Source organism: Drosophila gunungcola, unplaced genomic scaffold (genome assembly GCF_025200985.1).
Source record: "Drosophila gunungcola strain Sukarami unplaced genomic scaffold, Dgunungcola_SK_2 000122F, whole genome shotgun sequence".
Classification (NCBI taxonomy): Eukaryota; Metazoa; Arthropoda; class Insecta; order Diptera; family Drosophilidae; genus Drosophila; species Drosophila gunungcola.
In genome coordinates this window covers 133,429-160,644 of record NW_026453283.1, presented here as the reverse complement: position 1 = coordinate 160,644, position 27,216 = coordinate 133,429, and the positions used below count along the sequence as shown (strand labels likewise).

Genomic DNA, 27,216 nt, shown 5'->3' with positions numbered 1-27,216 from the left:
TATCTGTACTAATTTTAAATCATGTTTTTATTACGAATCACATTGCAAGTTAGTTAGTGGGATTAAGTAAAATGTTTGCTTTAATTAATTAAAAACGTTTATTTTTGTTTTTTCTGGCAGTATTGAGTCATTTATGAATAAAGGTATGAATAAGAAATCCTGGGCGATTTGTTATTCAAGGAATTCCCATGGACCATGATCGGATATGATTGTGAGACGCACTGTACATATGTGCTAGACTTCCAATTTCCAATTACCGACCTGCATAACAATAAATTACTAACGCTAATATTCATTCCGTCGACCCATTCACTTGCGAAACTTCCCTCCTCATCTCACCTGGCCTCCCCCCTGCACCTGCCTATCATCTTTTCACCCTTCGATGCATTTTCAAACCGGCTATCGCACGGGGGACTCACCTGAATGACGACAACCGAACTACGTTCTCGTGTACGTCACAACAAAAGCCGGAGAAAAGTTTTTCACTCCACGGCATTTCCGGACAACCCCCCTACACTGGCAAAAAAAAAAGAGACATTTTTAAAAACAGAGGCGACTTTGTTTGTTTATATGTTAAATTCAAACTTTTCCCTTTTTAATTTGAAATCTATGGTGGTTTACTTGTTCCAGAAAAGATATGGTTTCAAATGTATTTGCAAAGATTTTTTTTTTCAAAAATGAAGATGATGCTGAAAATTTAAATTTGGAATAATAAGAAAAATGGTTTGAATTTTTTTTTTGTTTTTCTAAATAAAAAATTTAAATCTAAAACAAATTTAAGAATAATATATTTTGTAACTTTATTATATTAATATTATTAGGTACAAATTTGTTTTAGTGAACGTTAAAGTCAATTGAGTTCTATGATATAGACAGGCAGTGCAAAACGGCAGGGGAAAGGGCTATGGAATTCAACGGAAAGCCGGCTTCTGGACTAGATCAATTTTCCAAGAAACGCTTGCCAGCGTTGCGTTTTGACCTTAGACAATTGTGGGCTCGCGTTTTTGTTGCTCGTTGCAGTGGAATAATCTAGCAACGTAATGGAATTTAATGCCATACCAAATGACAACGAAAAAGCGGAGAATTTTAGTTCAATGATCATGAAATACTTGGTTACTCAATCCACACGAATGAATGAATGAGCAAAAATTTATGTACTATAGACTTTGTGAAAATAAGAAGATTTGTATTACATATAACAACATTTAAAAAACATTTTTGGTTCTTTTATTTATGGAATGCACAATAAATCAAGTGGCCATTGTTGAAGTATGAATATTTGTAAAAGCTTAAATCGTTTCAAAGCCAATATTAAAAAAATCATTTTTTTAAGGAAGAAAGGACACGAAAAAGAGAATGAGAAAAGAAAATAAATAAACACATAACTATATGTGTGTTGAATGTGATTCCCCACACTTAAATAAGGAAACGTTTCCTCTATCCCATTGTGTAATTAAAAACGCAGAATGAAAATTCAAAGCGTTCATTAATTAATTGCATATCGCATTTTTTTTTGAATTGGGCCAATCATCATCGGCATTGTTATTGTTCTCACGGTGGTTCTTTTTTTCAGTTTTTTACTTTTATTACTTAATTAGAATAAATAGTGAAATGTAGTTGTGGTGGTGATACCAGAGTAAAAAAAAGTCTTGAGTGCTCACAGTGAGTCATTCGTTGGCAATTTCAACCAATATCCGGCCACAATACGGTCCCACTGATTTCGATTTGCTTTGGATCAAAAATTATGCCTCCATAAACGCTCTGATTGCATTTTATTGTCTCCTGTTTGTCGCAGGGCTTTAATGAAACACCAGGCAACACACAAAAGCAAACAGAAAGCCCCAAAAAACATGGCAAAATTCATTTAATGGGGGCATATATAAATTTCGGAGCGGACTTATCGGCCGACTGCCGTTAAAATATCTTTATTTCGATTTTTCACTTGGATGTTTAAGGTTTTTTTTTTGGAGGGAACCATAAAGAAACAACTCGAAGAAGTACAGGTGGAGAAGACAAAGGTTGGGGAGATTTAAAATAAACTAGTTAAGTATTTTGGATTTTAAATTCAGCTATTTTATTTTGTAAAATATGTATATAAATCGGTCAAAATTTCTAAAATAGCTGGATTTTTTAATCTATTCAATACAAATTTTTGTCATACATATCTTAATTTAAATTTAGTTTGTATTTAAAGATGCAGCAGAAATTTTTACCTTGAAGAAAAACAACGATTTCCTTTTTGGGACTTAAAATAATAGTTCTTCCCACGCGGAAAATACAAATTAATTGAAAAACTTGGTTCTAATAACTAAAGCATAATTTTCTTACTTCCTGCTTCGTTTACTCAGCAAACCATTTCTGAAATAATATCAATCAGCAAAACGTGATGCTCTCGAGCAGTCAAAAAAAAAAAAAAAAACCAAGTTTAATCATTTTGTTTTGAACGAAAAGTTTATTTGTATGATGCATCGACATCGGGACAACAATGAACTTGCTTCACCTGCTCCCACCCATATATACATTTATCATATATCTCCCCTCCCAATCATTTATCCACATACATATTTTTGTGCGTGTCTGCTGGCGTCGCAATAACAAAATAATTGAGGTGGGCTAGCATTCTTGCTAATGCCTAATAAAATTTAAGTTTTTGCGACTATCAGTTACCCTTTAATTTAGGTATGTGTAGTTTTTTTTATTTAATTTCGTTTTGCCCCAACTGTTTCTGACAAATTACTAATATTAGAAAGCAATTAGTCAGTATTTGGTATTTTTCATACTAAGACATTAATTTCATAAAGCATTTGACAAAAAGCTCGGCGGCAATAATTCTTAATTTATAAAGTAAATTTCAAAGGAGATGTAGAGTCAAATTTGGTTTTATTTGAAAAGTTAAGTTAGTTAGTTAGTTGTAAACGGCTGAGTAAATAGAAAAACCCTTGAACTATTCAGGCATCAGACATCCAATCAAAAATTAAGAAAGAGACAAACAAAAAGTCAACTTTAAATCGTTTGCCATAGAAATTTTTGGGTGAAAGCCAAAGAGAACCAGAGGAAAAATGAAGAAAAATAAAGAAAAACCAGAAAAAAAGACTAAATTAGGTAAAAAAAAAAGAGCGGAAAGAGAGCTTACGAAGTCATTAGGTATTTTGTGGATTTAAAATCAGACAAACAACGAATTTGAGGGCAAAGCAGAATACGAGCAAACTATAATAGTGTCGCATCAACAACAACAAATGACAAATGAAACGATTTTCATACATAATTAAATTGATTAACTAAGTTAAAATTATTCAAGTCGTTGTCGTTGTCGTTGCCGAGCTTTGCATACTAAACTGAAAAATAAACAAATTCGAAAAACAACATGAAGCCGGACTAACAAAGCAACAACAGCTGCGCACCGACAATCATTAACTAATTTAGAGAGCAGAAAATTGTATTAAATTAACCAATAAACAATTGCTGACTAAGTCAAGTCACGAGACTTTCGATGCAATTAACAGGCAGACAAACGGCGTAGAAGTGTCGAAGAAGGAACAAAGTCCACTTCATTTACAGGCAGCATCCTAAGGCTTCCCAGCTGGACATAAATAATCCAAATGCATCATGGACAGCTGTGGTACGTGCGTACAGTATGGATCAGTCCCCAAGCAAAAGGCATTTTCAAATATTTTATTCAAAGAGTATTAAACGCCCCTAACGTTTACTAAACTTAAAATAATTTTATTGGGTGTAGCCCAAAAACAAACCTTTTGAAAGCGTTTTTGAATTTAAAATAATAAAAAACCTATTTAAAAATGAAACAAAATTGATAAGAATATTATAAATAATTGAGTCGTATTTAGTATTGAGGCTTCAAATCATGTTTATATTTAACCTGAGATTAAATTACCCTTTTATGTTTAATCTGTGTTAGATTAAATTGTAACAATAATGCTTCGACTATTATTAGAATATTATTGTACTTGTGATTATTTTGTACATATTAAACAAAACATGAATTCTGAATTCTAGAACTATAGAAATAGTTTGTGTTTAATGTGTTGCGGCTAACCACTGTGCTTGCTCAACAAGTGCAACACTTTGCTAATTTTTCTTTATCTATTTTCTATTGTCTCCATTTCCCTTTCGGGTGGGCTTTCCCTTCTACAAAAGACACACCCTCGCGAAAGGAAACACCATTAAATGAGTTTTCCAGCAGGTTGCCAAGGAGCCGCGACCTTGTTGGAAAAACATCCAATTCAATTCAATTCAATTTGATTATATGAGCATTAAGCGGAGCAAACAAATGGCTCAAGAGAGCGGAATGAAATGAGACAGAAGAGCGGGTGGTGGGGTAAAAAAGCTGGTTGGAAGGCCGGAAAAATGGGTGGGAAAATTGAATACCGAGCAAACAGCTGAAGAAAAAACTTGAAAAGGATTCGCATGATGTTTCCAAGGAACTTAAGCTTACGAAAAACCGTTTCTGCCATTCTTGTCTTTTCAGAAATGTAAATTTAAAAGGGCACGGCAATTAAAAGAATATCAAAATAAAAAGCGGCAGCCCAAACATTGAGCACATGTAAAAGTACAGTGATTACTCCATAAGTAAAACTATGAGTAAACTTGCAAGAATTAAAATATTAATATTAAAAAAAAAAATACTATGGAATTAAGAAAAGCGAAAGGCCTTTGTCGCCAGTTTCTATCCATTTCGATATAGCTTCGACTTATTTTAGAATAACATAGGTGGAAAACTTATTTATCTGCAAAATTATTGAATTTTCATTTTAGTTGAAGACTAAAAGGCTTTTAATACCAAATATTTATATTTGATAGCTTGAACAAATAGTAAAATCAGTTTTCCCCAGAAGTTTCCCATTTTTGAGGGATCCCTGTACTCGCGCATGTAAACATACATATGTAATTGCGCCTGCTTGTGTGTGTGCGTGTAAGCATAAAGACGTGTGTGTGTGGTTACACGTGCGTGGTTTTCAATGTCGCAGTGTTTGAGGGGGCCAAATAGTGTTTTTTGTCAACTTTTGCTGATACCGATAAGCAGAAAGTTCGAATGTGGGCGACGGTCGGTAGAGGGTGGAAATCAATCAAGAAATATTTCTAGGAGGCAATAATTTTACGAACAAATTCGTGTACACCTTTTGGGGCAGTCTATTTTTGTATGCCATCTATTTGCGTCAAAAGCATACAAAAACAAAATGAGCGTAGTCAAACATCTGTAAGAGACCACAAAATGGGCAAACACAACAAAATCCTTAATCTTATTTACATAAGTTCACACAAATAAGTTCACCACCAAATTTTTTGCAAGTAAACAAAAACAGGTTCGAAAGGGGCAGAAAGAAATGCGTATCAAAATTCCAAGGCCAATCTAAACAGTTAATTAGAATGTGATGATTATATAAGTACAAACATTAGTTTCTAATTCAAACGTTTAACTGAAAACCAATTGAAATTTTTTGTTTTTGTTTTTTTTTTTTTAATCTTTGTTGTAACAAATTCTTCAGCAATACTCGAGAAATAATAGTTCCTCAAAAAAAAAATTTAAGATTTCGGTTTTTTTTTTTCAAACAAATACAGTAATAGCGGAAATTGTTACTTAAACCTTAAAAATAAGCTCTTGTGGTTTAAAGGTTAAGTAAGCAAAGGAAGTCTGTTTATTCTTTAAAAGCGTTATAAATAGTAATTTTCTAAATTAATTACTTTATAAATTGGACTAGATGTAATGATTTTGTGATACCAATTTAAAATCAATAAAGGAAAAAGCATAAAAGGATATAACTATTGGAACCAATTGCCAATTAAATGTCAAAAACTGTTTTAATATTATTGGTGATATTGTTGCAAAACGGGAAAAATTAAATACTTTCTTAAGGTTTAAAAAAAAGTGAACATTCCAAGATGAACAAAGTCGATTAATTATGCTTTCAGTGATCGGAATTCAGTAGGCAAGGTGTATAACTTGGAGTACTCAAAGGTAGAAATCAAAACAAAAGAGAGTAAAGAGAGGGGTGAAAGAGAGTGGGGGTTACAAACCTGTTCCGCGGGCCGCGTACGTTGTTGTTGCCTGTATGGACGACGAACTGGAGCCCGGCGAGGGGTTGGGCGGCAGTAGCGGTACCGACGAGGGTCCAGCGCCACTGGTTTTAGTGAATTTCAAAAGCATAGTTTTGGTCCGTCGTCGTCGTTGTTGATTGTTGTTTGTTTTTGTTGGCCGAGAGAGCAGGCTGGCTGGCTAACGGGACAAAATGAGAGTGAAGTCCAAGTGGCCAAAACCAAAAGGCTGCGACTTTGCCTGCGTCAACGCTTCTTCTTCTTCCTCGTATTTGCCTTCTTCTTCTTCTTCTTCTTCTTTGCCTGTCTATTTGTTGCTATTTTTAGCAACAACAATTCCTCCTCCTTTTCTGTTCTCTCTATCGCTGCTGGCTGTCCTTATTTCCCTCTCTCTCTTTCACTGGATTCCTGCTCCTGACGTTTTTTGTTTTATCAATTATATTACAGTAACAGTTCTTCTCTCTCACTCACTTACACACTTTCGCTCTCTCTTTCTCTCTTAAGCGAGTGGGTGCCTGCACATGTGTGTGTGTTTGGTGTGTGCCTTGCTCAGTTGTTTTTGTTGCGTGGTCAAGTGTTTTGCATTGTTTTTGGTCGCACTATCACTCGCATTCACCGTTTTAATTGTTTGACAATGTCGATGTTGCACGTTAACAAAAAAACACTATTTTGCGCACTATTTGCGGACGCTGTTTCTATTTTTCTTCTTCTATTTTTCAACTTGTTGCACAGAGATGCCAGACCGGCCCGAAGAAATATCGACTTGACAGAAACCACATCGATAATTGGTTTGTATATTGGCTTATTTTGCTTATGTCCTTGGTTCATAACTTGGGTGGTAATTGACCACGGTCCTTGGCCAATTTAAGTTACTTAAAGTTCAATATAATTGAACGAACCAAAAAATACAATAGTCACAAAAAACTTGTAGATTCTTGTAGTCAATATGACCAGAGAAAATTAAAATATGAAATGGAACATTAATTAGCACAAAACTCCTAACTCAAAGGTTTCAAGTTGAGAATATTTGTGAACTGTTAACGTTTTGTCAGTGTAAGTAATTTATGGTGCTGTAAATTTTTAAATCTCTTATGCTGGGAATTTAATTAAATACGTAAGTGCTTCCCCAAACAGTGGAACATAACTTAGCTAGAAACTCACCTCGTACTTCAATCGATTGGTCTATCGATTACCTAAGAATATCTTAACGTTCCGATAAGTTTTAACGGTCGCGCGGTCACACTAGTTCGCACGTGTTGCGATTTGTTTTTTTTTATTGGCTACTTTCTTTAAGCAATTCCCGCGTGGATCATGGGCAAATTCCGGTCGAAGCTGAAGCGTCATGGCAAGGGGAAGACGTGGAGCAAGGGCCAGTCGGCCACCTCCAATCCCGACCAGATGAAGCACCGCCTGAAGGCCAAGTCGCGTTTCTTCCAGCCCAATTTGAGTTTGGGTGAGTGCAGCAGCAATTTCAGCTGGGCTTCTTAAAAATAGATCTTGAACTCTTTATTGTTAATCCCCTCCAGCAGCGGCTGCCACGCCCACTGGCCTCACTCTGGAGGCGGTCCACAAGCACGAGCAGAGACAGGCTTTCAATGCGGAAACCACGACAGTGAACGATGTGGCCGGCAGTTTGAGGAGCTTCAAACTGGACGACGAAGATGAGGGCATGTCCGGATCTGGGACCGCTCCCACGGGCACCTTCAAGACCTTCCAGACCTTCGCCTCCAACTACAGCAGCTGCAGCAACACCAGCTTCCGCAAACTGCTCACCGGCTTCCGGGCCTCCTCCGATCTGCACAAGGAGATGCTGGCCATCCTCAGCGCCCTCACCGAGATCATCCGCGAGAACGGCGGCGGCGAGTCGTCCACCGAGTACTTTCTGCTCCTCATGGAGCAGATCGAGGCCGCCACCGAGGAGCGGGACATCGTGGCCGGCGTGGCGCTGCTCTCCATGGGCATCAAGTCGGTGCCAGCTCCTGTGCTGAGGAAGCGGTTCGCCCAGACCGCCGCCACCATGCAGACGCTGCTCCAGCGGTTCGTGGACGCCACCAACCAGTCGGTCATCCGATATGTAAGTTGGGGAACAGGGGGCTACCAAAAATAAGGGTCATTAACAGACCATATACAGGTCAGGGATATAAAACACTAGGAGATAAAGTAAACCATTATCAATCAAGGCGGGTTTTTTGAAAAGATTCGTACGTACACTATGGTTGTAGCCAATTTGTATTTACTGTACGAATGATATTAAAATATGTTAGTTTCTTCATTGTTATCATTTGAAAATATTCAGGGGAGTCAGTATATAAATTAAAATGATTAATTTACATTACACAATAGTAATTTCCGCAATAAGTTTTAATATTTAAAGCCAAGGTTTTTTTTGAAGAACATATCGTTTTTGCAATATATTCAGGCAAGTCAATTTATAATTTAAAATGATTGAGAAACATTTTTTAGAACATTTATTCACTTTTTGGGAAAAATCTTTAAGACAAAAGGACAATTTTTGAATTTAACAATTGCAGTGGTTAAAAAAAGGGCAGAACCAATTGAACCAATTTTTGAAATTAAAGCCAATGATTTTTACTGAGCAGATGGTAATAAAATATTTCCAATATTGTGATTTTATTATCTAAAAATATTCAGGGAAATCAATTTATATAATTTTAAAAAACTGAACAAAATTTGGACCATAAATAATTGAATTTACTTCTTATTTACTTTTAATTATTTAACAGAAATACATAAATATTATTGGAACTAACAATTTAAGGGGTTAAAGATTATCAGAACTAATTCAACAAAATTTTGAAATTAAAGCGAAAAGTTTTGTTTTTAGTCAAAAACTGGTAGATGGTATTAAAATATGTAAATTATATTTTATCCATAGATATCCAGGGAAGTAAAAAAAGATTATAATTAAATAGATAAATTATTAAATCTATATCATCAATTTATAAAACAATTCTTCATTTAAATGAAACCTCTAACATCAGCTTATTTATGATTGTTTTATCATTGACATAAAATAAATGAAACTCATTTATTTATAAGCCTATGAATTTAGATAATTTCAATTGGTCTCAGCTACTCTAATATTTTGACCTTTCCATTGCCCAATGGTTTCCGCATTTTCAGGTAATCGGCTGCCTGTCCGTCCTGCTGCGTGCCCAGGATTATGCGACATGGACATACAGCTCCACGTTCCAGTACTTCGATGCCCTGCTGGCGTTCAGCATTCACTCCAAGCCGAAGATCCGCAAGGCGGCCCAGCATGCGGTGGTGTCCATCATCCACGGCAGCTGCTTCATGCTGCCGCCTGTGAAGTCCGAGGAGGATCCGGATCAGGATCAGAAGGCGGCGGTGGATCAGGCCAAGGTGAAGCACCATCCGGCCAGCAATCGGGTGACCAAGTTCTGTCTGGCCCAGTTCAAGCCGGAGGTGCTGGCCAATGCCCAGACGACGGTGCTCCACACGCTGGCGCTGCTGAAGGACACACTATCCGGCTTCCGGACGGAGGACATACGCAGTGTTTGCGAGCATCTGCTCTCCATTATGACGGCGGCCAATGTGCTGGTCCGCACGAACTGTTTCCAGGCGCTGCATGCCCTCTTCCTCACGCGCAGCCCCAACTTGAATGCCTCACTGTGCGCCAAGCTGCTGGCGGCCATCCACGAGTACCGGCCGGACAGGAGCGATGTCCGGCAGACGCTCGCCTGGGTGACCGTGCTGAAGGAGGGCCACCTCCATTTGGCCAACCTGCAGCTGGATCTGTGCATGCAGGCCCTGCCGCGCCTCATCGACGTCTGCACCACGGATCTGTGGCTCTCGGAGCGAACGGAGCTGGTTGTGGGCGTCTCGAACTGCATCAAGGAGTTGCTGCAGGACTGCGTGGCCCGGGCATGTGCCACGCCGGAGGAGGCGCAGCGAAACCGGCAGAGTGTGGCCAGGATTATCGCTTCACTGCACAAGGTCCTAAACGCTCCCTTTGGGGAGATCTCCAAATACGTCATCCTCATCTTCTCCATTGTTTTTGAGGCATGTGGCAAACAATTCGGGTGAGTTTTGTCTAGATTACTCGTAAATATAATTTTTCCTGGTAAAAAGTTTACACTCGGAGTTGTCCCCTAAATCTTTGGCTATTTTTTGGAATTTTGTAAACAAATTTTATATATTTAAAAATTCATTTATTTAATGACTTCCCTGAATATTTTAAGATAATAATATTGCAAAGATGAATATCTTTCAATGCCATCTGTTTATTAAACCTTGGCTTTAAATTTAAAATATTTGAACTTAGATACATCTCAACAAACACACCAAGAACACATACAAATTTGTAAAATAGAAAGAAATTTAATCACTTTTGGGTTTACATTTTGCCAGTTCGGAACTCACACCCTCGCTGCTGACGATCTCCAAGCGGTACGACAGCCAGAGCGGCCATCGCCTGCAGATCGAACACACCTTGATCAGCGCCATCAAGGCCCTGGGACCCGAGCTGATCCTCACGGCGATCCCCCTCGGCGATGGCAGGGGCGGCATGCAGCTGGAGCGCTCCTGGCTGCTGCCCCTGCTGCGCGAGGGCGCCAACGGGGCCAGCCTGCAGTTCTTCAGGGAGAAGATCGTGCCGCTGGCCATGGACTGCCAGCAGAAGTGGAAGGAGTTCAGCGAGGCGAAGAACAAGTCGTCGTCGCACATCTACGAGCTGCTGTGCTGCCAGCTGTGGGGCCTGTTCCCTGGCTTCTGTCGCCAGCCGAGGGATCCGGAATACCTGCGTCAGCTGGCACCCACTTTGGGCGCCGCTCTGGAAAAGAATCCGGAGTTCAGGCCACCCATCTACGATGGTCTGATGGAGCTGCTCGACGACAGCCAGAGCGCTGAATGCCATCAGGCCATTGGCCTGTATGCCAAGAACTTTCTGCCACGCCTCTTCAATATCTACACACAAAAGCCGAGTGGCACTTACGAGGCCGATCAGCGGAAGCATGTCCTGGACGTCATCCGTTTGTATATCTCCCGGGCTCCGGCCGAAGTGCAGCAGCAGCTCTTCGAAAACTCGCAAGGGCAGTTGGCAGCCAGTGCCGTGGCCAGCTTTGAATACGATGCCCTGTTTGATATTAATGCCGCCATTGTGCGGGTGCAAAAGTGCCGGGGAATCGAAACCTATTTCGAGAAGTATATGGCACCCGTTCTGAGAAACGATAAATCCAAATTGGTGGCCAAGGATGAGCAGAAACTGAAGAAGCAGCAGAGGAAGACCTACGAGTAAGTGTCTAAACTAATGGTTAATTGGTATTAGTCGTAGTAGTTTACTTAATCGCCATCCTGTTTTGTAGACTCCTGCGGGAATTAATGACCTCGGAGCAGGCATCGTGCCAAAAGTTCACCCGCAAGAACAGTATCGCCCTGCAGCAGATACTCCTCGAGGCCTTCGCCACCAGCTGCAGCGTTTGCCAGGCCTCGCGATTGTAGTAAGTTTTTGAAGACCCAAAGATCACAGGTAGAGAAAGCAGCTAACAGATTGCAACCAATTCCAACCACAGCTGCCTGAAATCCCTGATGGAGTGCCGCAGCAATCTGGTGTACAACGACCAGCTGGTCATGAAGGCCATTCCCGAGGCGGTACTCAACTATAAGGAGTTCTCCACGCGCAAGGAGCAGGTGGCCGAGCAGCTTATCAAATCGATCACACAACTCTACCAGGATGCGGGCAAGATCAACGATTTTGTGGACATCCTGACGGCTGGATTCACTGGCGACGAGTCGCTGGTCACGAACACGATCCTGGCCTTTAGGGCTGTGCTCCAGCAGCAGGGCCAACACTTAACGGTGGCCACTCTCGAGTTTGTCCTGCAACAGGTCTCCGTTTTCCTCGTCCAAAAGTCACGCAATCAATCGGAGGCAGCCGTTGCCTTCCTGATCACATTCATCAAGGTGATGCCCATACCGCTGGTGTCCAATCATCTGGAGACGATTGTGAGTAATCCATCCACAGGGCATATGAATGGGTCCTCTAATCAGTTGGTTAATCTCTTTTTTTAGATGCGCGCCCTGTCTGCCATGACCAAGGACACGAAGCGCTACTGTCGCATTCAGATTGGTTACTTTCTGAAGAAGCTCTGCAAGCGCTTTAGCACCGAGGAGCTGGCACGCTTTGTACCCGGCGATGATGATGTGACCCACCGGCGGCTCAAGAAGATCCGCAAACAGATGCGCCGGGATACGCGCAAGAAGCAGAACGAGGAGGCCCAGGCGGATAGCTCCGATGAGGAGCTGGGTGGCGGACTGGAGCAGAAGAGCTATACGTAAGTAGAGACCACCTATTCGTGGCTGTTACCCACCGCAGATGTTCACTACTCATTGTCATTCAATATCAGCATTGATGATATTCTGGCTGACTCCGACTCGGATCTGCCCGAGGATATGGACGCCGAGGAAGAGGGCGGAGCGGGAGGAGCGGCCGCTGCTGCTGCTGGCAAGCGAAGCAAAAAATCCAAGCAGCAGAAGAGCACCTACATTCGCGAGGATCCCGACGAGATTGTCGATTTGGCCGATCTCAAGTCCATTGGCAATGTGTTGAGTAAGTTATCTTATATATCTTATATTATACTACATCAATAGGTTTGGTAATTTTAAAAAATATGTGATAAGAAAATGTCTTTTCTCTGATTTTGTTTTGCGGTGACCGAAATATGCACTTTTTACAACTAAAACCCAATTTCCAGATTTAAAAAACAAAAAAACTCCATTTATTTACTATAAAAAAAAAAAATTTTTTATAAAAAAAAATGTGAACGCTTAAAGGCTACATTCTGAAATGTTAAATAATACTGCAAAATTAAAAGAGTTCAGTTTTCAAGGTATTTTGCTCAAAGCATTTAATGATGCCATTCGAGAAAAACGCATTTAAAGTTTAAAGTCTATTCTTATCCTGTAATTAAATAAATTGTTATTGTTTAAAATCTCTGTACTAAAATTTACTTTTTTAATAATAGCATAGTATAAATTCATTACTATTTTTAACAGTTTGTAAAGGAGTAAACAACAAAATAGAAAAAAAAATGCTCAATGCTCATATCTTTGCCAAACGAAGCTAACATAAATTTATAGTTTGAACTGATGAGACACCTTCTAATGACTATTTTCTCCTGTCCCAATTGCAGCCAGTGGCTCCGCACAAACGGCAGCCACCGCCAAGAGCCTGAAGACGAAGCCGCAGCTGGCGAACGGAGGCTTCAAGACCGCCGACGATGGCCGCCTGATCATCAGCGACAAGGCACTGCGCGGCCAGGGTGGCAAGGATGAGTCCGATTCCGACTCCGATTCCGATGCATCGATGGCCGATGGCACGGCGGCCAAGGAGCCGAAGGCCAAGCGCGGCATGGAGGACGATTCCAGCGACGAGGAGGAACTGCAGCAGCAGCAATCGGTGGCTGCCAAGCGGACACGCAAGGGCGGCGATGCGATGAGCACCAAATCCGGCAAGACCACCGCCAGCAGTCGCTACACAGCCGGTGGCAAGGGCATCCATCGACATCTGGCGGCTGGTGGCAACTCAGATGCAATGTCCGTGAAGTCAGGAAAGTCCGCCAGTCGACCGGCGGGCAATGAATACAGCAGCAAAAAGGCCAAGGGCGATATGAAGAAGCGCGGACAACTGGATCCATATGCGTATATACCACTGACAAGGAATAACCTCAACAAGAGGTGGGTATCTCTACATTTTCTATTTCCTATTTCGTTATATTTACATTAGATCTAGATCTAGATCTAGACTTAGATCTTCGTATGCTTTGTCCTTATATAATTATCCATCTATTTCAATTTTTAAACTTTTGATGCATATAACCACTTCGGTTTGCCACCAGCTTCCTATTTCGTTATATATTAGAGCTAGATTTCGAGCTAGATCATTCTATGCCTATGTCCCTGTTTAATTTTCCACCTAATTTCACTGCCAAAAATGTTGAATAACTTTCAATATCTAAACTTTGAAGGCATAAACACTTCGGTTTGCCGACAGCTTTCTATTTCGTTATATATACGATCTAGATTTAGGTTTTTGAGCTAGATCTTTATATGCCCTGTCCTTATCTAATTTTCCTTCTCTTTCCATAATAGAAAACGTTCAATGAACTCGCGGAAATTCAAGAGTGTTTTACGAGGAGCTGGCGCCGAAACTGGAGGAGCTGGAGGCGGTGGCGGTGGCGGCCGGGTTTCCAAGAAATACAAATAGTTTGGAGAGTCAGGCCACTAAATAAACTGGATAATAAAGCTATAGAGATATAGAGATACCTATATAATAACAACGGGATAGTGCGGACGGCTGGCTGATAAGCAAGCTAAGACGTTGGGTATTATTTCCCTTGTTACCTTGCTTAAATATATAAATATAATTAATAACGTACGCATGTGGAGACGTTGTAAATGCCAGAGATAAAGTTAAAAAGAAAACGGAATAGTCATGTGTTAAATGAGAACAGCTTCTTTAACTGTTGAGTTTTACAGACTTTAAGTTTAAATAAAGAATTTTCAAAGCAAAACAATAAGATGATAGTAATAAATTGCTTAAATTAAAATAATGTGTAATGAGTTCAAGCCACTCATTTATATTAAAAAGTATCTAAACTATTTATTATCATAAATGCCAGTGTCAAAAATACAGATTATTGGTACAAAAAAAAAGCAAACAAATGTACAATTTCCTAATAGGTATTATCAGCGAGTTAATTGTTCTACATCGTGTAGAGCTTCGTCATCAAACGCTAGTTTGGAAATCCGTTTTCGATATGGGTCCTAATCCACTCACCCTGTGGATCCGCTCCAGCCATTGTCTCCTCAATGAAGTGCATTTTGTTGTGGCTATCCACCAGGATTACGGTGTGGGTGCGGCTGCCATAGGCATGCTCCGCGATGTGAACATTTAGGGTACTCAAACCCTCGCCCCAGTTGGGCGCACGCCTCTTCAACTCCGCGTCCGGCCAGAATTTGTGCTTCTTCCGGAGCAGCTGCATCAGGTGGGCGGACAGGTCCTCCACGCTGGATCCACCATGCTCCCTAACGATCGCCTCGAACTCCTGCTTGCCGTGACGCACCTTCTCGAAGGGAGTGTGCGGCAGGCTGTTGCCGAATCCGTAGCACTCCCCATTTTGGAACTCCTCCAGCGTGGGTGGCACATTGCTGAGTAGCTTGACGCGGGCGGGCACTGATGACGGTCTATTAAATATAGAGAAATATAAAACAGTTCATCAAGTGCCTTTGTTTTGTTGGGCTCAAATCTACTTTGTTGTTTGTATTTACTCGAACAAAAGAACACGAAGTTATTCATTTATTTGTCTTAGTCCTAATCTTTAGTCGAGAAAGTTTTATTTATGGCAAGTAATCGGCATATTTATGGTCAGTTATAAAATTTGACGGGTTCACTTGAATTCATTTACGTTAAATCGCATGACTATATTACTGAATAAATATTGAAATATTTCAATCAATTTATTATTTTACAATGCGCGATTGAAATAAAATGTTTAAAGAACATAACGAATTCGATTTCGAATTTGTATTAAAGCATTATAGCATGTTTTAATTAGAATTCAAAAAAGGAATGCTAATAAAAACGGGGTTTCTTAGTTTGAAAATAAATCAATGATTAACGAGTTAATTTAAATTTATATATTCAATTGAATTGTTTAAAAATATCGTTTTAACATGTTTTGCAGGGACCGAAAATAATCGCATTTAAAATATTAAAGTCATCATGAAGGAATTGTTAAATTAAAATAAAATTTTAAATTCATAATTTTATGAAAAAAATCAAAAATAATCGTTTTTTAAGATTTTTGTTTATAAAATCTGTAAATTGTTATTGGGGGCTTAAATTTTAAGAAATCTAACATATAATCGTTACTTAAGATTTTAATGTATAGATTTCTGAAATAATCGTTACTCAAGATTTTTATTTATGTTAATCTGAGACAATCGTGAATAGAGATTTTAATTTATAGAAATCGTAAATTTAATCGTTACAATAGGTTTTTGCTTAAAGGAATCTAAACAAATCGTTTTTAAAGATTTGTATTTAAGTAAATCTCAGATAATCGTTATAAAAAATGTTCTATTTCATGAAAATCAAAAACATAATCGTTAATAGAGATATTTTTTTATATGAATTTTAATCATTGGTTATACGAAGATTTTTATTTAATAAACTCTAAATAATAATCGTTCTTACCTATTTATATTAATAGAAATACAAAAAAATCGTTGTTTGACACTTTTTTTTATAAAGATTACCGTTACGTGGGTTTCTTAATTCTATACCCTTGCATATACTGCTATTTTTTACAAATTTCCAAATCTTACCCAATCTCAATCGACACAAAGTTGAAGGCGGTGTACTTGGTGCAGTCCTTGAACAGGCTCTGGTTGTATTCCACGATGCCGTGCTGGTCGTCCGATCGCGTGACGAAGTCAGCCACGATCATGCCGCGCCCTAGTAAGAAATGTTCGTTATTCGAATGCCCCTTACTCGGATTCAGATTCGGATTCGGATTCGGATTCAGATTCGGATTCGGATGGCTGGGCTTGGGGCAGAGGTTAATGCCGGTGGTGCTGGTGCTGTTGCTGTTGTGATTATGCGGTTGCAAAATGTTCTTGTGCGCTTCAAACAGAAAACAGAAACGAAGAAAGTTGTTTGTTTGTTTTTTCTTTTCTTTTCTTTTCTCGCATTTGTGAAAGTTTAAGCTCGAGGCAAATGAATGGTGTGCGTGTGCGTGTATGTGTGGAGGTTTTGGTTAATACATAAATGGCTTAAATGGGTTTACCGACTGCATCGCGGGGCTTGGGCTCGCCGGTCAGATTGAGCAGGGCTCCCACCTTGAAGAAGCCAGCGGCGTGGCCGATCGCCAGCCAAGTGCCGCCCTCGCGGCCCGGCTCCAGATCGATGCCTAAAAAAAATATATATATATATTTATCAATATTGTTTATCAAAAAAAAAAAACAAAACAAATAATCAATCACTCAGCAGGGAAATCTTCTTAAGTTGTATTTATCCAAGTTAATTAAACCATTATTGTCAACTAAACATTTTAATAGTGCATACAAACTACTTTTAAATTATCCCCTAGAAAAGGGTAAATATATTTTTAGAAATGTATACATTATTCTTTGGCTAAAACATAATTACATTCTGTTTAAATAAATCACTCAGCAGGGAGAACGGCTAAAATTGTATTTATCCACGGAAAAAACTAAATATTATAAAACATTTTTAATAATGCATACTAAACCGTTAATCTAAATATTTAAATATCAATGCATACTTATTTCTTTTTATTTCAAGCAAACTATGGGGCGGTATAAAAGGTGTCTGAAAAATAACTACTACTTTTTTAATAGTTTATACATTCAATTTAAAAGTTCCTCCATCATTGACCCCCATATGTTTTCAAAATAAAGTGATTAATTAAAACAAATGCAATGATTTTGATTTAATAGTCTTTAAAAGTTTTACTTTATAATATTTTGTGTAATAGCTCCACCTCCTCTCTATCAAAAAATAATAAAAATGGTAAATTTTATTTACAAGAAATTCAATGTTTTTTAGATTTTTATAGAAATTTCTAAAATATTATATATGCATATAAAAACAACAAATATAATATAATATAGACTAAAAACAACTCGATCATCTCGATCACCAGAAACTTTTGAAAATAAGTAAATTTTATATTCAAGATATGCAGTGTTTTTCAGCATTTTAGCGTAAACGTATGATATGTAGGCCTTTAGTTAAGATATGGTATCGCCTCCACAACTTACCGCCGTAAACATGATCGGCATTTGGCCACTTGGCCGCCGATTGTGTGGCCCGGGCGAAGTACTCATCGCGATTGGAGGCCAGGATGAGCTTATAGCCACCCTCCCGTGGACTTGAATCCGCGCAGAAGAATATCACGCACATTGTGATTAGTTTTTGGGTGCTATTATAGTAGCTTTTATGTCTAAAATAAAGCTACAACTCGCGACAAACGATGTGAAGTGATCAAGAGACGTCTGACAACTGTGGATGGGGTCCAAAAAGTGGTCTTTAATCTCGGCGGGGTGTCGATGGTGATGACGGTTCCACTGGTGCTATCAGAACGGCAGGTCGTTCGGTCAGTCTTCCCTTTGTGGCTTTTGCTTTGTGGTCTCTACGATGATTTTATCACCAAAAATAACGTACAGCTGATTATATACATACATATGTATATGTATATGCATACAGTCTTATCCGCTGTTTACGAACGGCACTAATCTGAAATGGGAATTTAAGTTGCGCCCGTTTTGTAGGTGGGTGGGATGGTATGTTTTCCGTTTTCCGTTTTCCATTTATTTTTGGTCCATTAACATTCTATAATCGCATACATGGCAGTCTTTTAATTAATTTCTATGTTGAGGCTCACTTGTTTTGATTGGACTTTCTTATTTACATTTTTTGTAATCGCTGTCAGCTGACGGGGAAACGATAACAAATCGTTAACCCTCTGGTGCCAAATATTTTCAAAATTTTCAAAAAATAAACGAGTGAAAAAACTATAACTATTATATTTCTTAAAGACAATTAAAATCATTGATTTAATGTTTTAACTTCTGTAAATACTGTAAAACAAAAAAAAATTGTTCTTTTTATAATTTTTTAGAAATTGTTTTTGTTTAGGGTTTCTAATTTTTAGCTAAATAAATGATAGACATCACCAAAAAAATAAAATATAAATTTCTGTAGAACTTTTACAAAAAAATAATTTTTATAATTAATTTGTCGAAAAGTTTTAAGTTTTTTTTTTTGGTTTATTGAAAAAGGTTGCCATAATAGCGCCTCTCAACACTCTTAAACATTTACAATAAATATAAATTGTGTTCAAAACCACCATATAAACATGTGTTCAAAATCACTGTTTGAAATTTAAAATGTTCCTTGCGTTGTAAGCTAATTCCATGGATGATTTAAGTACAAATATAATTCAACGTTTAAAATTTGAATCAAAATTTAAACGCCACAATCTCCAGAACCGGTTTATTGCTAGTGGTGTGCAGAGAGTTCTTATCGAAGAAGCCCCACCCTTATCGCGGGCCTCATAAAATAATAAAGTTTAAAAAAAGGCGGGATTTACTATAGATATGGGTGTTTATTGGATGTCGCGGAGTAGGGCGCCATCGTCCAATCCGGCGATCCATTCGCAGATCCGTTTGAAGAACTCGGCGTCGACCAGCTCAATGATGCGCACATTCTCCGGATACTTTTCACGCTCCCGCAGATGATCGAGGACCATCTGACCCCGGGTGTGGGTGCCCCTTAGGTCGACGGTGGCGTGCCAGGTGCTGTGCTTGCGGATCAAACGGTCCTCGAAGAGACAGGCGGCCACCACGATGGCATCGCAGGGGTTCCATATGTCGATCCCGTACAGCTCGATCATTGGCAGCCACTGGGCGGCCTCCACCTGGTTGAGCATCGTGATCGCCGGATGACGGGCATCCTTGGCCCTTTCGGCGAACTCCTTCAGGCGCCAGTTCTAAGGGGGAAACGGAATTAAATACCAAGTCATATTTAGTATATACCATATACATACCAAAACAATCTAGGATTGCAGTTTAGAGTTTTTATGTTTTTTTTTTTTTACTACAACTATTTAACCTGCCTCTAAAACTAAATTATATTTATTTCAGTAATTTATTAATTACCAAACAATGCATACATTTTTGTTTTATAATTTACTTTTATTAATTTACTTTTAAATATTAAAGAACTAAACGTTTTGTTTGATATAATAAATTATATGTATGTTGAATCGTAGCCTTTAAAAAGTATGAATGCTAACGCAGTCTAGAAAAGTCAAATATTTACAAGACTTTTAATTAAACAAAAAAATTTTTGAGTAAACATAAAAGCTTTGGAAAAAATTCGCAGAGAATACCTTTTAATAAATATTTAACTGAATTAAATAAAATAATTAATAATTTCCTAACAGCCACGTAATAAACATAATTTTCTATGATACTGCTCATTAATATAATACAACTTAAATGGGCTGTTGGAAGAGTACATATGTTATATAAATGTTTATGAACTTTTCGGAATTGACAAATGAATTGAGGTAGTTTATGCGGGTAAGCTAAAATGACTTAATTTGTTCTTTCCAGTCACATCCCACTATATCTCAGAAAAACTCTAGAAATTAAAAACTTGTCACAAGGATGCGTTATACTCACAATGGGTATGTTGAATCGTTTGGAGGTGCAGGGCTCCCATGGCAGGATGGTGATAGGGCAGCGGCTCTTCAGAAGCACAGTGTGCGCCGCCTCCGGATCCGAATGGAAGTTGAATTCAGCCGCCCGTGAGGAGTTGCCCACGCCCTGGTAGTTGCCGCCCATGATGAATATGTCCCTGAAACACTCCCCAAACGTCTCCCCGTACATGGTGAAGCCCAGGGCCAGATTCGTTAGCGGGCCCACGGCAAATACTGTGATCTGTTTGGGTCTGGCACGGCAGAGATCGTGGATGGCGGTCACCGCGTGCTCCGGCCGCACAAAACTCTCCACCGGACCGCAGTCGTCGGCGAGACAGTCCCCGAATCCGTCGCGCCCATGGAAATACTTCTTTTCGTCCTCCTCGACGGGTATCAGGGGATCCACAGCACCCAGGTAAATGGGAATCTGCAATCGTTGGATATAAGTCAGATACAGCAAAAAAACAGAGATCTTAGTGTACACTTTTTAAAAAGAAAAATATGTTTTTCGTAATTATACAGATGTCTAAAGCTTTCTCAAATATACTATTTCAAAATAATGATAACAAAAAGCTTTTGTGAGTTCCAAATTAATATAAAATATATTATATATAAACCTATAAAACCATGTCAAGCCCTCAAAAGACAATTGATTATAAAGTGCGACTTGGATCATAGCCCGGATGTTACTATAAAGCACATTGATTAAGGTAAAGTGTCTGTTACTAGATCTAAAAAGATTCCTTACACGGTCGGTTTTAATGTTATTTTCTCTTTGTGCACATTAATTAATTAATAATTAACGATACACCAATTTTAAAGATATATCATTTAATCTTCCTCTATTTCATAAGTTGTTTTTGCTCGTAAATATTAAAACTTTTTTTTAATATATTAATATTTTAATGTTTAATTTTAAGGTGATATGATTTAAACAAACTTCAGCTATGGTAAATAAAATTAAGTTTTCCAAAAGGACAATTAAAAAAAAATTATTTATTAAATAATAAAGAAATTTCTAGTAACAGAAATTGTTTTAAATCAAATCGGATTATAAATTTAATGTATGTTGGGCACTGGTTCAAAACCAACCATTGCCCAGTGGATTTTTTTGATATTTCAGCTTAATAAATATTATTTTGATTTTTTTTAATATAAAATGTATAATTCAAGGAGAACACTAGTTCCTCTTAATTGCTTTATAATTTTAATTTTTTTTATAGTGTAGATAAGATTTAACCGCTGACAAATGATTTTTTTTTTATTTCAGTTTAATAAATATTTTGTTATGTATATAAATTGAAATGTATTTTTCTTTTAGTGCACTCTAATAATTTATTTATATTTACGTCTGTACGCTTGCAGGCCTCCAGTATCCGACGCATATTGCGAGCGGCATTCTCCCGACTGGTGTTTCCGCATCCGAGGGTGGTGACCGCCAGGAGCTCGATCCCATGGCTCTCGGCCGCATGGAGCAGCAGGAGCAGGGCCCAGGCATCATCGCTACCGCCATCGCAGTCGAGGATCGCGTATCTGGGGGATCTGCATTTTGATTTGGATCCTCCGCCGTCACCGTTTTCCACTGTGCGTCCGTCCGCCATCGCCGGCAATTGATGAATGTGCGCGCCGCGGACTCCGGACTACTATACCCATTTACCCATTTACCCATATAGCCACATAGCCATATGGCATACCCACATACACATACACCAATCATCTGGTCGCCGCCGCCGGACATCGTCATTCGGTTCGCATTGACTCGGTTCTGGGGCATTACCAGCACAGCACCATATCACGGAATTTCATAACGCACTCGCCTTTCTCCGCCGACTCACAGTTTACAGCTCACAACAGCTCACAACAGCTCACAACAGCTAACAGCTCACATGTGCGGTGTTGCGATGCGATATGTCGCCATGTGTGCAATTCATATCTGTATCTGCCGGCTGCGCTGTATATTTCACGATTGGGCCGAGCCAGAGCCGGACAAACGGATAAGATGTGTGGGAATATTGCGGCTCTAAAAGGTCGTTAATCCAATGCCCTAACTTTCATGGGAAATACCCTATAGCAACATTTCCCAACCGGATGTTCTAATGGGTTTTTTTCCCCCAAAAACGTAATAGCATGAGATTATGATGGCATTTTGAACTAAGTATTAGAATTTTAATTTTATATCATAAGATAATATATTTGAAAACACATTAACACATATGCATTTATTACGCTCAAAAAATCAAAATGAGCAAAAAAAAAAAATTTTTCAAAATGGCCTTAAACTTAGGAACAATAACCAAAAATATAAAGACTTATTTTGTTCTTAACTTTTGGTCGTTTTGTTATTCTGTTTTTTGGGTGTAGTTTTTTTTATTTAATAAAATAAAATAACATATGTTTTGAGCACATATATATTTAATAATTAAATTCATGTATTTAAGAATATATTTAATTAATATTATCAAGTATTTGTAAAAATGTAAGGCGGCAGAATAAAAAAAAAAACCTGATTTAAATGAAAAACAGTTTTTAATAATTTTTACTTAATATTAAAATATCAAAATAATTTAAATATATTTAGTTCTTTTGTATTTTTATAAAAAATATGCATTAAAATAGCTGCTAGGCAAATTGTCAATATTCAATTCGTTAAATGTGAGCAGGTTTACAGAAAATAGAATATTGGAGTATGACTTTTTCCCCGATTCGCAATGTCAGTGTTCCAGAAATCTGTTGAAAGTGGGAGGAATTTGTGAGGGGCCTAACGAATTGAATTCACAATTTAATTTAATGAGTCTCGGAGGCGGCACTTGAAGGGCAACTGGAACCACTATTGTAATATTGCAATGGTAATCAAGTTGCGGCAGGTCGTTGCGATAGTAACGAACCATAATGAGAGTAGTCGTCCGTCGCCCACTTGCGACACTTGGAGTAATCTAGATTCTATATTCTAGAATAAACGCCTGTACTCTATTTACATTTCAACCAAAAAACGACAGCATTTTGTTTGTTAAATGACTGCATAGGAGTGATTCGATGTTTAAAATTATACGATAATATGATTTTTAGGTTACCGATATGAAAAAAAAACTTACTTTCTTGACTCGAGATTAAATTTAAGTACAATTTATTTTAAATTTTCTTAATATTCTTAATATTATGATTAAAAGTATTCCGAATTTTTTTTTATCAAATAAAAAGGCATCTAGACTTTTATTTTGGTCTAGACAATTTTATTTTGAATCATTTAGTCTTTAAGATATTTAAAATTTTTCTATCAAATAGTATAGCATCCAGAAAAATGATTTGAAGTAATAGCTCAAGCTGATTATATTAAATTGTAGCTCGAAAATATTTTGTATTTAACGGATCAAGGTAATAAAGTTTTACATTTTTTGATATAAACTTTTTTATGACGTTTTACTAAAAAATTAAGTTTACAAAATAATAAAATCTAACGGTTCTCCGGATGCCAAAACAGCAGCTCGTAAATTCACCACTGGAAACAGCTGGAAAACTCACCACATTTCAGATTCTTTCCATTCGAAAACATGTGTGTAAATCTTGCAAGTAAGTTTACTCTATTATTAATTAATTAATAAATAAATGAAATATGTTTATATGTTTATATGTTTAAAATGCAGTCAGCAAATCAGCACCCAAATTAGTCTTAATAAAATTAATCAAAAGGCCAAGGCTTAGTTTAATAAGTTATTTAAACGAAAACAACTCAACTTAATAATAGTATTGAACAACAAAAGGTCCGGCGATAGGAACGATAGTGTCGCAATCGATAAAAGTTGAAAGATTGGGCCAACAACAAAGGAGCCAACTCCGGCACTCAATTTTCGGCGATGGAGACGAAGGAACGCCTGGTGGTCTACGACTGTGATATTGGAACCGACGATGCCTGGGGATTGGCCATGATGCTGCGGGCGGAGGAGCTGCCGGCTCTGCCAGGAGGCAGGAGCTCCAAGGTGGTGGCCATAACGACGGTGCAGGGCAACACGGATGTGGTCAATGGGACACTGAATGCCCTGCGGATTCTGCACACACTGGACAGGCGGGATGTGAGATTTGATCCATTGAAGTCCATCCCACCCACTTACATTTCCTCCCTTACAGGTGCCCGTTTTCAAAGGCTGTGCCGATCCCATAGTGCCACGAACTTGGGCCTACACCAATCGTTTTCATGGCGTGGACGGGCTCAACGATGTGGGCAACTATCCGGAGGTTAGCCTAGAGCAGGAACTGCAGCCGGAGCATGCCGTCAATGCCATGTACCGCCTGGCCAACCAACATCCCGGTCAAGTGGACTTCCTGCTCTGCGGCCCACTCACCAACTTTGCCAACTGCATTAATCTGTACGGCCAGGCATTTCTGGACATGATTGGCGGCGTCTACATGTTGGGCGGCAACATGTACGCAAAGGGCAACGTCACCAAGAGTGCCGAGTTCAATTTCATGATGGATCCCGAGGCGGCGCACATTACCCTGGAGCGAGTGCCACGGCCAGCTTTGGTTGTGCCCTGGGAGACGTGCATCGATGGCGATTTCGGCATCACCCTCGACTGGCGGCTAAATGATCTGGGATCTGTGGACCATCCCTTCGTCCAACTGCTGACCAGAGTGGAGCGCTCGATGCTGGAGCCGCGCGGCTTTCAGAAGTGGATCAGCTGCGATGCCCTGCTCACGGCCACCTACCTTTTCCCGGGGGAAATGATAGCCGATCAGCGGGAGTACTATGCCACCGTGGAATTAAACGGCACCCATACCCGTGGCCAGATGGTGCTGGATCACCTGCGCGGCCGCAAAGTGGATGCCATCCACGGCAAGAAGAGCAACGTGCGCATCGTAAGACGCCTCAATGGCGAGCCCTTCCGCACGATCATCGCCTGGACGGGATTCCTCAAGCAAGCCGATATCGCGCAACTTATCGTTTAGCATTTTTATGAGGTTTGATGCAAATATAATGAAGAACTTATTGTTGAGAAGAGAATTGTGAAAGTAATGTGCCTAAAGTTGGTTTAGTGTTAAGACTGCTTGGGGTCCGACTTAAACTTCCCAATGTTTTAGTAGGAGTCCATATCGAAATCTACTGGGTAATCCTGTTAGCCACTGCATATTCCTAGGTTCAGCAGGATGTTGGCCACCTCGAGACTCCTGGAACTTGGATTTATTGAAAAAATACAATTTTTAAAAATATATTTTATAACATTTCTAAATGATACACAGTCTTTTGATGTATTCAGTCTACCTATGTTTGTTATCAATGTTTCTTACGATGTATTCCAATTCATCATGTAATAAGATCATAGTCTAGCCTTATAAATTACAAAAAAAAAAGTTATTACAAAAGTAATTTGACCTATTTTTATTTGATGATCTAAATATTTTTAGACTCTCAAAATGATGGTGTAAAGACTTGTATCTTGTATCTTCTCAGAAGTAGTAAATCTACCACAATTGCTTAACGTCATACTTTTAGGTAATTAGCCCTCTTGTGTAAGTTAACCCATTGTTCGACTGTTTATGACCTGATAAGGCGGCACCAGGTGTGGCCTGACTTGGCCACAGATTATGCTGAAGTGCTTGGGGCAGCACAAACATTTTTGGTCATGGATAAGGCTTAGTCACATTCTGTGACATGGAAAGTCTATCAGCTGAAATACTGATAACCCAATCTAAGAAACAATATAGAGGTTTAAAAAATATGGCTCGCATTTTGGAATGTCATACCTAGATAAATTTGTCATGAAATTTTCAATTGATTGGTGGCATACGTAGCTGAAAAGTTTATTTTTTAATAGGTCCTCATTTGCACAAAACAGTCAGTCTCTTTGTTGTGCATTTTCTTCTACAAAACTTAAAAAAAAATCCAATTAAGTTTCGGGTTTTTCATAATATTCCTGGAAAATACAGTTCTTATTTTAAACTCGTATTAAATTTCCAATTGATTGGATTTTACAGGTGCAATTGTAATAATGAAATACATCAATAATTATAAAAAAATTTCGTTTTTCGAAACCAGCCGTAAAAAAATAGTTAATTTAGAAATTAACAAGAAAGAGTAAAACATTTATCCAAAATTATACTTAGTCTACCAAATATAGTAGCAATTGATTAAATACCCAATCCATTTGAAACTACAAAAATGTTTGGTGTATATATTTCCTTCTACAGAGGTGTATAATCAGTGTTCCATTAAATCGATCCGATGCGAGTGTTCAAATTCACAATGTGCTATAAATTTACATACATTACTAAAACAAAACATTGCTCATCTCCCGAGAAACAGTCCCAAAAATGTTTTGAATTTTACATAAACTTTGTCATCTTACTTTAAACAGATTATTTAATTAGGAAATGCATACAATCTGAGTGCTTTAAATGAATCCAGTTTATTTATTAGCAAATGTTTAGCATAGTTAATGAAATTGCGTTTTTAAAAAAACATGTTTTAAATCAATGTACAAATTAACATTTTTATTTTTTTATTTATTTTATGTAAGGCGTATACCAATAAAGTTGATGTATAATGTAGCCAAAAAGACTAACTAACATTTTATCTTGTAAGACGCCCACATTACCTAATTTATAGCCAATGCAGTTTGTTATGCAAACAGTAAGCGAGCTTTAATGGTTCAACGATTTAATGGGCCCTTTTATAATTTTTGTGCGGCATAATTTGACCACAGATTACATAATTGACAATTCTAATTTATTTTACATGGTATAGTTTGCGTTGTGCTTTCGTTAACGTAGATAAAATATCTCGTAATTAATGAATTTTTCTTAACTACTAAGTAAACAGTGCGTTTTAAAGGTGTAACTTTTGCAAAAAATTAAAATCATCGATTTGTACTGCAGTTAACTGTACATATACGAAATTAGTTGA

At 38.4% G+C, this 27,216-nt stretch overlaps 5 protein-coding genes across 12 annotated transcripts in view; 2 read left to right on the top strand and 3 right to left on the bottom strand.

Moving 5' to 3' along the window:
• The window catches only part of LOC128265403 (basic-leucine zipper transcription factor A), a 43,694-nt gene extending 36,894 nt beyond the window's left edge, over positions 1–6,800 (bottom strand). For 2 of the 4 annotated variants that reach the window (XM_053001384.1, XM_053001388.1), the window contains exon 1: positions 6,034–6,800. In XM_053001384.1, the coding sequence (XP_052857344.1) occupies positions 6,034–6,163 (130 nt within the window). In that variant the 5' untranslated portion in view covers positions 6,164–6,800. The remainder of the gene's footprint in view (positions 1–6,033) is intronic. The other 2 variants (XM_053001385.1, XM_053001386.1) reach the window with 2 other exon arrangements.
• Positions 6,801–7,277: 477 nt separating this feature from the next.
• LOC128265406 (RRP12-like protein) lies at positions 7,278–14,609 on the top strand. Of its 2 annotated transcripts, none has more exons than XM_053001393.1 (10): positions 7,278–7,504; positions 7,581–8,125; positions 9,196–10,115; positions 10,444–11,325; positions 11,397–11,531; positions 11,604–12,036; positions 12,103–12,365; positions 12,438–12,640; positions 13,224–13,767; positions 14,182–14,609. In XM_053001393.1, the coding sequence occupies exons 1-10, from the start codon at positions 7,363–7,365 to the stop codon at positions 14,294–14,296; spliced, it is 4,182 nt and encodes a 1,393-aa protein (XP_052857353.1). In that variant the 5' UTR covers positions 7,278–7,362; the 3' UTR covers positions 14,297–14,609. The 2 variants fall into 2 exon arrangements, with proteins under 2 accessions (XP_052857353.1, XP_052857352.1); XM_053001392.1 differs by having other exon boundaries at positions 7,578–8,125.
• A 30-nt stretch (positions 14,610–14,639) lies between these two features.
• Positions 14,640–18,592, bottom strand: LOC128265417 (transport and Golgi organization protein 2). 4 transcript variants are annotated; one of them, XM_053001409.1, is made up of 5 exons: positions 18,299–18,592; positions 17,878–18,248; positions 16,881–17,003; positions 16,420–16,717; positions 14,640–15,276 (listed from the first exon to the last, which is right to left on the bottom strand). In XM_053001409.1, exons 2-5 carry the CDS (start codon positions 18,017–18,019, stop codon positions 14,826–14,828), a joined length of 1,014 nt encoding a protein of 337 aa, XP_052857369.1. In that variant the 5' UTR covers positions 18,020–18,248; positions 18,299–18,592; the 3' UTR covers positions 14,640–14,825. The 4 variants fall into 4 exon arrangements, with proteins under 4 accessions (XP_052857369.1, XP_052857370.1, XP_052857368.1 ...); XM_053001410.1 differs by having other exon boundaries at positions 18,321–18,592; XM_053001408.1 differs by having other exon boundaries at positions 17,878–18,592.
• Positions 18,593–19,203: 611 nt separating this feature from the next.
• On the bottom strand, positions 19,204–22,160 carry LOC128265415 (uncharacterized). Its single transcript, XM_053001406.1, has 3 exons — positions 21,671–22,160; positions 20,305–20,748; positions 19,204–19,607 (listed from the first exon to the last, which is right to left on the bottom strand). Exons 1-3 carry the CDS (start codon positions 21,920–21,922, stop codon positions 19,224–19,226), a joined length of 1,080 nt encoding a protein of 359 aa, XP_052857366.1. The 5' UTR covers positions 21,923–22,160; the 3' UTR covers positions 19,204–19,223.
• Positions 22,161–23,853: 1,693 nt separating this feature from the next.
• LOC128265416 (pyrimidine-specific ribonucleoside hydrolase RihA) lies at positions 23,854–27,154 on the top strand. The gene is made up of 3 exons (XM_053001407.1): positions 23,854–23,888; positions 24,080–24,388; positions 24,444–27,154. The coding sequence occupies exons 2-3, from the start codon at positions 24,173–24,175 to the stop codon at positions 25,260–25,262; spliced, it is 1,035 nt and encodes a 344-aa protein (XP_052857367.1). The 5' UTR covers positions 23,854–23,888; positions 24,080–24,172; the 3' UTR covers positions 25,263–27,154.
• The last annotated feature ends 62 nt before the right edge of the window (positions 27,155–27,216 follow it).